The following is an 11,435-nucleotide window of genomic DNA, read 5'->3' on the forward strand; positions in this document are numbered from 1 at the left end:
CAGGGGGACTCCTGAGGCTCGATCCTGCCTTTGCGTATGCTGAGCCTCCTTCCTCATGACCTTTGCCACGGGCGGAGTTCCTCACGCTGGCTCCAGGCAACAGGGCATTGAAACCCTTGTACTCTCCTGGGTGATAGGAGTGTCACTTTAAAGAAGTGACTCTGGGTGGGCTGCTAATTGAGGGTTGGTCACCAAAATGACCAAGCCATGATTAGAAGCTTGAAATGTTCAGTTCTTCCCTCATTCTCTTAAGAAGAGAGAAGTACTGAAAATGGAGTTAATGATCCATCATCCCAAGTGATGAGGACGCCATAAAATCCCAAAAATAAAGGATTTGGAGGGCTTCCAGGAGGTATAGGAGAGGAGCACAGCCAGAGAGGGCATGGAAGCTTCATTCTTCTGCTTCTATCCCCAAAACATGATTTTATGCAAAGCCTGGTGGTAAGCATTGGGAAAAGATTCAGTTCAGTTTAGTCACTCATTCATGTCCGACTCTTTGTGACCCCATGAACCACAGCAGGCCAGGCTTCCCTGTCTATCACCAACTCCCAGAGTCCACCCAAACCCAGGTCCATTGAGTTGGTGATGTCATCCAACCATCCCATCCTCTGTCATATCCTACTCCTCCTGCCTTCAATCTTTCCCAGAATCAGGGTCTTTCACAATGAGTCAGCTCTTCGCATCAGATGGCCAAAGTATTGGAGTTTCAGCCTCAACATCAGTCCTTCCAATGAACACCCAGGACTGATCTCCTTTAGGATGGACTGGTTGGATCTCCTTGCAGTCCAAGGGACTCTCAAGAGTCTTCTCTAACACCACAGTTCAAAAGCATCAATTCTTCTGCTCTCAGCTTTCTTTATAGTCCAACTCTCACATCCATATATGACTAATGGAAAAACCATAGCCTTGACTAGACGGACCTTTGTTGGCAAAGTAATAATGTCTCTGCTTTTTAATATGCTGTCTAGGTTGGTCATAACTTTTCTTCCAAGGAGTAAGCATCTTTTAATTTCATGGCTGCAGTCACCATCTGCAGTGATTTTGGAGTCTAGAAAAATAAAGCCTGACACTGTTTCCACTGTTTCCCTATCTATTTGCTATGAAGTGATGGGACCAGATGCCATGATCTTAGCTTTCTGAATGTTGAGCTTTAAGCCAACTTTTTCAGTCTCCTCTTTCACTTTCATCAAGAGGCTTTTTAGTTCTTCTTCACTTTCTGCCATAAGGGTGGTGTCATCTGCATATCTGAGGTTATTGATATTTCTCCCAGCAATCTTGATTCCAGCTTGTGCTTCTTCCAGCCCAGCATTTCTCATGATGTACTCTGCATATAAGTTAAAGAAGCAGGGTGACAATATACAGCCTTGATGTACTCCTTTTCCTATTTGGAACCGGTCTGTTGTTCCATGTCCAGTTCTAACTGTTGCTTCCTGACCTGCATACAGGTTTCTCAAGAGGCAGGTCGGGTGGTCTGGTATTCCCATCTCTTTCAGAATTTTCCACAGTTTCTTGTGATCCACACAGTCAAAGGTTTTGGCATAGTCAATAAAGCAGAAATAGATGTTTTTCTGGAACTCTCTTGTTTTTTCCATGTTCCAGCAGATGTTGGCAATTTGATCTCTGGTTCCTCTGTGTTTTCTAAAACCAGGTTGAACATCTGGAAGTTCATGGTTCACGTATTGCTGAAGCCTGGCTTGGAGAATTTTGAGCATTACTTTACTAGCGTGTGAAATAAGTGCAATTGTGTGGTAGTTTGAGCATTGTTTGGCATTGCCTTTCTTTGGGATTGGAATGAAAACTGACCTTTTCCAGTCCTGTGACCACTGCTGAGTTTTCCAAATTTGCTGGCATATTGGGTGCAGCACTTTCACAGCATCCTCCTTTAGGATTTTAAATAGCTCAACTGGAATTCCATCACCTGCACTAGCTTTGTTCGTAGTGATGCTTCCTAAGGCCCACTTGACCTCACATTCCAGGATGTCTGGCTTTAAGTGAGTGATCACACCATCGTGATTATCTGGGTGGTGAAGATCTTTTTTGTACAGTTCTTCTGTGTATTCTTGCCACCTTTTCTTAATATCTTCTGCTTCTGTTAGGTCCATGAAGAGATTAGAGTATAAATAAATAAGAAGAATATAAATTAGAGTATAGATAAATTCAGAAGCTTTTACTACCAGAAGACACAGCTGCAAAAATTAAAATCTGCTGATTGGTGCTCACATGGAAACCAGCAAAGACATCCCAGCAACCCTGGAGAGACCTCATGTGACAATTGTGTGTGACAAGTCCTCAGTAGCACTGCCAAGCAGAAGCCAAAGAAAGAGAAAATCAAATATCCCCGCTCAGGGCAGCAGTCTCCCACTGGGTCTATGATTGGCACCACCAGAATAGGAACAGTGCTGTCTGTAGATGAGAATCTCAGGGAGCCTTCTGGGAATGGACCCCACCACTTCCTCCCACTCTCCAGCTTCAGCCTAGATGTGCCAGGCTTACCTTTAAGAGGCTGGGAAGCAGATCAGGAATGATCTTTGCAAATTTGAGTGGATTCTCCACCATGTCCCATATTTGAGCAGAAGTAACCCTAGGGTCACCCCTCAACACTGTCTGCATAGATGACCTAAGAGAAAGCAAATTCCTTTGGTTCTCAGGGTCACAGAATTAATAACAGTAAATCCCCCCTACACACCCGTTCCAGACAAGATCTGGAAAGCTTTTCAGGAGGCAAGCACAGGCTCCAGGCTGCATTAGAGTTTCCAGGGTGGCATCTGAGAAGCAGCATTGTGTCCTGATACCCTCCAGTGAGTGCCCCACCCACACTCCCTCCCTTCTTGCCCCTCCCCTAACTCCTTCTGGAAGCCCAGGTCAATGCTCAGCACAGCCCTAATGATCACAGACAGAGCAAGTGCCTATCTCTGATCACCATCTCACTGCCACCTCCCCAAAGTGTGTCGGCTGCTGGCAATGCTCCAAGGCTATTCAATGGATGCCCCCAACCAAGCTGTCCCTGATTCCCCCACCTGACAAGTGATTTCTCCCACCTCAGAATTCCAACAGTCTTCCCCTGAAGCTTTCTGAAGATACCTCACTTGCTGGTTCCACCAGTGTCCGTGGAGTTCTCACCTAGCTCTGGGCATCGGGGCCAGTGAGAGTGAGACGTGGACCAGACCTCAGCGAGTGCGGCCAGGGGACAGTGAGAAACCAACCCACATGCACAAGGACGTGGGGACCATGACTCTGCCTGGAGGCCTCCCGTGGGAAGTACCACTGAACTGCAGGAGGTCTGGGGTCTCTGAGGTCTGGGGCCAGGGCCTCCCACCCTCTCCCTGCTCCCACCAGCACCGCACTGTATATCCCCAACACAGGGTAGACTGAGTTACTCGCGTGCCTCCAGGAGATGGAGCAACACTCAAGTACCATCCACACCCGCAATATCTTTCTCTCTCTGCTCCCCCTACACGCACATCCAGAACAGAGTCTGCACTCAAAATATAAGCAATACATAAGTATAAATAAACAGATAGACAAACAAGAAAAATAACAAGTGGTTTTTTGTTTTCTTCTGCCACCAAAGTGGGATCTTTTAGGAAGCCTGGACTGTGCTGCCTCCCTGGAGAAACCCTCAAGAGATCCCAGACATTGACCACCCATTTGGGGTCTCCATTCCCTGCTATGACCTCTCCTAGTTGGTGGAAAGCTTGGTGTGAATGAGATTGGTCCAAAAAATAGGTCCCATCCTAGTGTGACATCAGACCAGCTCAGCAGAGGCCCAGGGAGCCTGAGGACTACCCACCAGATGAACCAGGACACTCTTGTGTCATATGAGGAAATTCAGGAAGAGGGAGTAGGACATTGATCAGTATCAGTAATTCATCAGCCCCTTTCCTCACCAAGCCTAGAGGGGCTCCGCTGACTACCCCATCTTGTTCCCACACGTAGCATTTCAACAGCAGGTTTGGACACACCAGAGCCTGGGGCTTGCCTGCCAACTCCGAAGATATTGTTTTGCATGGAGGAAAGTGAAAGGTCATGGAAGACGTGAAGGAATTCAGCATCAGAGACTTTGAGAAGAAACTTTGCCCAAGTCGTAGCCCCCCGGATCATTCCACGGCTGTCACCACCACTGGACCCAGACAGTGAGGTCTGAGTGGTCCAGGCGCCCCAGGGGCTGCGAGGGGAATTCAAGAGTGAGGAGGTGAACTCAGGACTCAAGTTCTGGCCCTGAGTGTTCCCTCAGCAGCAAGGGACCAGGCTGAGCCCACTGCCCTCTCTGTGTTCCCTCGTCCGTCACTGTGGGTCCTGACACCTGTCTCCCTCCCAGGATCCCCCGAGGACCAGGTGTGAAGATGGCAGTGAGGTGATGTGACTGTGAGTCCCAGAAGGCAGGGCCTGAGGTGAAACAACAAGTCTAGTTAAAGCATTAAGACTAAGAATTGGACCAGATTTTCAGGGATCTGGTCCTGACTGCTGTCTACTAGCGGTGTAGTCTTAGTTCACTTGAAGTCCTGATGCACGTATTTTCCACTCTTACATGGAGACAACAGACCTAGCGCCTGGTTGGTGAAGGACTAAAGAGAGAGCAAGAGTGGGTAGGTATGCTGAGCCCTGGAGTACCTTCAGTTCTCAGTAAGTGGCGGTGGGGTTATTGTTCTGAGACCGAGTTTGTAGAATGACTGAATAAATAAAAATGGAGACCATGCAGGCTTCAGAGTCCAAAATTCCATCCACTTTAGGTCCAGAAACCCAGTTTTCTCTACTCTGTTCCCAGTCCTGTTGCAGTACATCCCACCGGTTGCCCAGCCCTAGATCAAGCAGGGGACAGAGAAGCCTCTAGGGAAAGATCCTGGGAGGTGCAGTGTGTCCTGGGGTTCTGCTGGGAAAGGCTGAGCACACCCTCCTGGGTGTGGCCCACCCACCTGAGTGGGGCAATGCTCCAAGAAGCAGAGAGCGAACAGAGCCACAGGCCACGGGAAGCACCCGGCTAAGCCTTATAAAGGGACCAGTCTCTGTCCAGTGAGCATCTCACTCATCCTTCTCCTTGGTGACGTCTCCTCTGATCAGGTAAGTCTGCTCTGGCCTATCTACCTTTTGTAGGAGGAGCCGGGAAGCAGCTCTGGGAGGGGATGCAGGAGCCTGTGGTCCAGTCCTGACTCTGCCGCCAACATGCTGAGGTCCCATCTGTGTGGCAAGATGACCAATACTCCCTGGTCCTCCACTGGCTCCTCGGTGATGCTCTTGTGGACACGTGCCCAGTGGGAGCTGAGGACCCTCCCTCTCCTCTTGCTTTCTTCCTTGTCTGGACTCACCTGATTATCAGGTCAAAAAACCCACTGACCTCACCCTTGAGGAGAGTGGGAGTCCCAGCCAAAGCCTTAACCCCAGGCCTGGGACCCCCACTCACCATAACTCTGGTGAGACGTCCTGCCCTGACCTGGGTAAGAGACTGATCAACCAGAGCTCCCCACCTCCTCCCAGCAGGAAAATACTCAGGGACCATCTGCACGCAGGGCTCGGCTCTGGTCTTGGCCACGTTGACAGAAGCCTTGGGTGGGTCCTCTTATTGACAGAACAGTGGGCTCTTTCTCCTACATCGGAAGGCAGGGGGCTTTGTCTTAGATGTTGACATGCATGATGCAGGGTCATGTCCTGGCTGCTTAGGAAAGTCTGGCATGGGAGGGCCTTTCTGTCCAGTTTCTCTGGCTGGGGTCCCAGGCAGCCTAGACCTCTGACTGCTGGGGGAAGAACCTGCTTAGGGAAGTCAGACGTTCTCTTTATTTGAATGAGGTCAAGCCTTGGAGATGCAGATAGTGCCCAGTAACAGAAAATCGGAAGGACCCCCATCTCCCACATTCCACCCAACAGCCTGGACCTGGGGCAGCTATTTCTGTTCAGTCCAAACCCCAGGCTGATTCTGATCCCCAGTCTCTCTTTCTGTCTCAGGGCTGGTCCAGGAAGACCCTCACCAGGGCTCAGGACAGGACTGCATTTCTGTCCATTTATTGTAGAGCTTGCTTCATGGTCCCGGTGGGTTTCTAGGGGGTCTTCCTGAAGCAGCCCAGGAGGCTCAGACCAGATCAGGTGACACTGTGCTGCCCCCGTGACTCTGACCCTGATGCTGAACCTGGAGGGGATGGATTTGCTGCTGTTTGGGGTGTGGGGTCATCCAAAGACTCTGGTTGCTGGGTCCCACCTCAGGGTCAGTCTTCTCGCTGGGGCTAACCCCCCATCTCTGCTTCCACACACTGTGGTCCTCCCCACAGTGCAGCCTGCCAATCTCCTTCATCTACTCACACCCTGAGCTGTGGGGGCCCAGCCCCATGCTTGGTTGCGCCCTCCTGCTCCTCAGCTACTCCTTCCACCATGCAAAGAAGCAGTTTCTTCTGCTCCAAATGAGCCACGCTTCGCTGGCTGCTCAGCCCCCATCCAGGTGTCCTAACTTGGGGACCCTCTCCTGGGGGAAGGACACAAAAGGTCACTGACTCCTCTCTGGCAGCTCTTTTGAAGCCAAGATGAGCGTCTCTCAGCTTGAGCAGGCCATTACAGACTTGATCAATCTGTTTCACAAATACTCGGGACACGATGACACCATCGAGAAGGAGGACCTGCTGCGGCTGATGAAGGAGAACTTCCAGAACTTCCTCAGTGCCTGTGTGAGTGGGGTTCTGGTCCCCCATGGTGACTGGGTCCTGGCATGACTGACGACCCTTTCCTGGGTGACAAGTCCCTCTGTTCTCTGATCCTCACTTTCTCATCTGCAAAAGGGCATCATAGAACTGCCTATCCTGACCTATATCAGGGTGTAAAGAGATGATGTATGTGGCAAAGTAGAAAAATGTGTGCATATAAGTAGTTGATGATAAGTTATCAAGAAGCGCTACAACTGGAGGGCAGTGGACGGGTCCCCTCTCGCCTGTCCCAGCTTCTGTATGAGACTCAAACTCTTCTGCTCAGATCTTGAGAGGCTCTAGAGGCTCCCCTCAGGGTTCTTGAGATCAGAGGGAAGGTGACAGAAATTCCATCACTGACAGAACTTAAGACCATTTTATACAACAAAGAACTCATCCACCGACCTGATTTAACTGGACAATTCGATGAACTGAACTGATTACAAAAAGAAGAGGTTACTAGGGAAAGCAAGAAGAGGGAACTCAGAGCAAGTAAGATCTCATAGGTCAAAAGAAGAAGGGGTTGGCACGAGGCAGACAAGGGTAGGGCTTATTTTGAGTCCCTGAGCAGAACTTAGGTAGGTGGTCACCTGCAGGGAGTTGGGGGGAGTGGGGGGGGTGGTCTTGGGCTGGAGACTCCCCCCACCAGCAGACTGATCAGGACAGCTCTGGGCAGAGCCTGCTCACCATGTCAGGCTTTCATCCAAGTTCACATTTGGGGAAGGACTCTCCATTGAACTGCTGGGCAACGTCAGTGTCCCCACCTCATCCCACACCTCCCCTCCTCAATGCCACACCAGACACCTCTGTGCTGCGTTGGGTCCTCATTTCTCTGTCTCTACTTCTTCCTCTTCTCCCAGCTCATCGCTTTTGTGGAGCTGAATTTGCCTATTTTGGTGTCTTCTTCCCACAGGAGAAAAGGGGCAGACAATACTTGTCCGATATCTTTGAGAAAAAGGACAAGAATAAGGACCAGAGGATTGACTTTTCTGAGTTCCTGTCCTTGCTGGCGGACATAGCCACAGACTACCACAACCACAGCCACGGAGCAGAGCTCTGTTCTGGGGGAAATCAGTGAGCCCAGAGGCCTCCGGACAACCCAAGAAACAATAAAGTGTTGTCCCCCCAGATTCTGGCTTATTTCCTTTCTTTATGGGGGCGCCTATGTTGTCAAAACTGCTACTCCTTGGTGAATATTTTCTGGAATTTCCACCAGGTGGATGGACCAAGAAGGTGCAGCAGCGCACCCTCTCATGGCCTCCAGCATCAGCTAGCATTTTTCTCGGCAGGGCCTCTTGTACACCTCTGTCCCTGCTCCCTAATAAATATAGCCATTTGGGGTCCCAGAGATGGAGGCCAGGACAAACCATTCCAGCAGGCCCCAGACATGCTTTTCCTTGTGAAGGCAGGGCTCAGCATCCGGTGACCAAGAAACCACAGGAAGCAGAAGCCAGTGTCTCCACACTGGGCCTCCTGCCCCAGCATTTTCCCGAGGGGCTGTGGAGACTGGCACCGATTTAAAAGGGTTTTCTTGCTGGGGGGGTGCGCAGGGGAGTTTGAGGACACGGGCCATTTGTCGCTGTGAACAGGAGGCTCAGCAGTACCAGACGGTGGAGTCTCCTGTCCTGTGGCCTGGGGTCCTTGGGCTGTGTCCTGGTTCCTGTGCAAGCATTGGTGTGTTTTCGCCTGTGTGAGTGTCCCTGTGGAAGTGAGAGTCACCCTGTTTGCTGAGCTGATTCTCAGTAGCTGTTTGCTACAAGCCAGGAGCTGGGTGTTTGGGGATAGCACATGGTGATGGACGCTCCAGGCAGAGGAGGTCTAGCTAGTCCAGGGGTCCAGACATCCCATGGGAGTCAAGTGAGGAGACAGGACTGCAGAAGGAGCCCAGTGGAGAACCCTCTCAGGGAGGAGAAGGGGGGCTGTGCCGAGCGTGTACATGCCCGTCTCCTCTATCTGCCATGGGTAGGGGCATGTCATTACCCACTGGCCCTTTGAAGCCAGGCAAGGTGCTAGGGGCTGAGGATTTAGAAACAAGCACAACACAGGGGCTTCCCAAACAGATCACTGGCACTCCTCAGAGTATCTCCAGGGCACCACGAGGCAGAGTCAGTGCTTACCCCCTCCCCAGTGCCACTTACAGATCATGTCCCCTGCAGATTCAGCCAGCGTGCCCTGCTTGAGGGCACCTCTTCTGGCCCTATCATTCCCCCACCCCCACCCCCGGCCCACTCAGCCTCCCACTAACCTCTTATTCAGGCAAACCTTCTTCCTGGACGAATCAGGCAACCGTCTCCACATCCTTCTGCTCTCCCGCCAGCAGGTGCCATGTAGGACAAGTTATTGTCCACGGGGGTGACTGCTCAGCTTCCTTGACACCATTCCTTGAGCACTTCAATTTCCAGACCATCACCTCCTCTCTGCTTGAGGAACATCCGTGGCAGACTATTTTGCAAACATTCATAACCAATGAAAAATAAGAAAATAGGCTGATTCATGCAAACCACTACAATATTGTAAAGTAATTAGCCTCCAATTAAAATAAACAAATTTTTTAAAAATAAGAAAATAGCACTAATAAAAGTGATTAAAAAATAACACTAGTAATCAGAACAAGGCAGGCAACACTTTACTGACTCCCGAGAGGTCTTCGTTGAGACCTCTGAGCTGAGCTGGGCCTGGCTAATCTCTGACCCTCAGTACAGGGCTTCTCGCCATGGGACTGGCTGTGTACATCTACGGCAACTGCAGCCTCACTAGAGAGAAACTCGGGAAAGCTGAGCTTCTCATCTTGGTCTTGTCTTCTTTCTTAAAGAACTCTTCTAAGAAATCTGGCTCTAACAAACTCCCAGACTTAGAGAACCAATTTATGATTGCAGTTGGGAGGGATGGAACGAAAGGATAGTTAGCTTGAGATGAGCAGATACACACTTGCATATTTAGAATGGATAACGAACAAGGACCACCTACTATATAGCAGAGGGAACGCTGCTCAATGTTAAGGGGCAGCCTGGAGAGGAGAAAAGTTTGGCAGAGAATGGATACATATACACGTGTGGTTAAGTCCCTTCCATCCGCCTGAAACTAGACAACATTGTTATTAGGCTACGCACTCATGCTGAGTCGATTTAGTCACATTCGACTCTGTGCGAGGCTATGGACTGTAGCCCACTAGGCTCCTCTGTCCTTGGGATTCTGCAGCAAGAGTACTGGAGTGGGTTGCCATATCCTCCTCCAGGGGGTCTTCCCGACCCAAGGATCCACCCATGTCTCCCGGCTCCTGCGTTGATAGGTGGGTTTTTACCACTAGTGCCACCTGGGAAACCCTGTTAATAGGGTATACCCCAATACAAAATAAAAAGTTTAATTAAAAAAAAAAAAAGCAAAAAATCTGGCTCTTTCTTTACTTCGGGGAGAAGATATCAAACAAAGGAAAACTCGATTACAGCCCTGGCCTGGAGCGAGGGGGGAGGACGGCAGAGGCAGAGGGAGAACAAGCAGGGTGAGTGTGGGCTGCAGGGATGGGGCGGGAGCCCTGGCTCTGGGCTTTCCGTGGCTGCTCTTCGGCTGTAATGGCAGCACACACTGGACACCAGGAAGCTCTAGGGAGGGCCTGCCTGTGCTCCAGGATGCTCGACAGTCATTCTCCCTAGTCTGACACCCCTGGGATCGCAGTCTCAAACTACCCTCGCTCACCTTTATTCCCCTGTGTGTGTGCGCGTTCTCAGTCACTCAGTCGTGTCCAACTCTTTTGCAACCCTATGGACTGTGGTCCCACCAGGCTCCTCTGTCTGTGGAATTTTCCAGGCAAGAATACTGGAGTGGGTTGCCATTTCCTCCTCCAGGGGTTCTTCCCACCCCAGGGAATGAGTTCACAGCTCTTGCACCTCCTGCTCTGGCAGGTTCTTTACCACTTGCCACCTGGGGAGCCAGGCTCTATGGCCCAACCAGAGAAGCCCCCCAGGGCCCTGCTGGAGGTGAGGCTAATTTTCACCAAGTCATGGGATGCAAGTGGAGCCCAGAGGGTAATGGGGCATTTGCTCTTGGGATTTGTAGGCTAGTCCATCCTAACTCCAGATCAAGACGAGCTGAGGCCAGAATAATGGTGAATAGCAGTCCCAGGATTTGGGACAAGAGGGATGTTACAAACATGGAGGTATGGGCTGTGGGCCCTCCAGTTCCTCTCTGAGCACCTTGAAAAGACCTGAGCCCCAAAAGCTAGGGGATGCCACAAACTGCAGAGTAAGCAGAAAAAAGGCAGCAGAGGGTAGAGAAGGCTCTGGAAATCCTAGATTTGGGTCTATCCTCAGTTACCTGGGCTTCCTTGGTAGCTCAGATGATAAGGAATCCGCCTGCAATTCAGGAGATCCCGGTTCGGTTACTAGGTCAGGAAGATCCCTTGGAGCAGGGATAGGCTACCCACTCCAGTATTCATGGGCTTCCCTGGTGGCTCAGATGGTAAAGAATCTGCCTACAGTGCTGGAGACCTGGGTTGAGAAGATCCCCTGGAGGAGAGAATCGCAACCCACTCCAGTATTTTTGCCAGGAGAATCCCCATGAACAGAGGAGCCTGGGGAGCTACAGTCCATGGGGTCACAAAGAGTCAGACATGACTGAGTGACTCAGCACTAAGCACTTGATTACCTACAAAGACCTTCTCCCTAGAAGTTTTGTGAATCTCCCTGGATGTCACAGAGCCACCAAAAGGACGTAGGAGGTTATCTATCTAGTCCAGCCCCTCAGTGCCCAGTAGAGCACATTGAGGCCTAGAGGGAG

General features: G+C 50.8%; 1 protein-coding gene across 1 annotated transcript; it reads left to right on the forward strand.

Moving 5' to 3' along the window:
• Window positions 1-4,946: 4,946 nt before the first annotated feature.
• On the forward strand, window positions 4,947-7,792 carry LOC112585457 (protein S100-A7-like). The gene is made up of 3 exons (XM_044944343.2): window positions 4,947-5,058; window positions 6,491-6,647; window positions 7,576-7,792. Exons 2-3 carry the CDS (start codon window positions 6,507-6,509, stop codon window positions 7,738-7,740), a joined length of 306 nt encoding a protein of 101 aa, XP_044800278.1. The 5' UTR covers window positions 4,947-5,058; window positions 6,491-6,506; the 3' UTR covers window positions 7,741-7,792.
• The last annotated feature ends 3,643 nt before the right edge of the window (window positions 7,793-11,435 follow it).

This window comes from Bubalus bubalis, chromosome 6 (genome assembly GCF_019923935.1).
Source record: "Bubalus bubalis isolate 160015118507 breed Murrah chromosome 6, NDDB_SH_1, whole genome shotgun sequence".
Taxonomy (NCBI): Eukaryota; Metazoa; Chordata; class Mammalia; order Artiodactyla; family Bovidae; genus Bubalus; species Bubalus bubalis.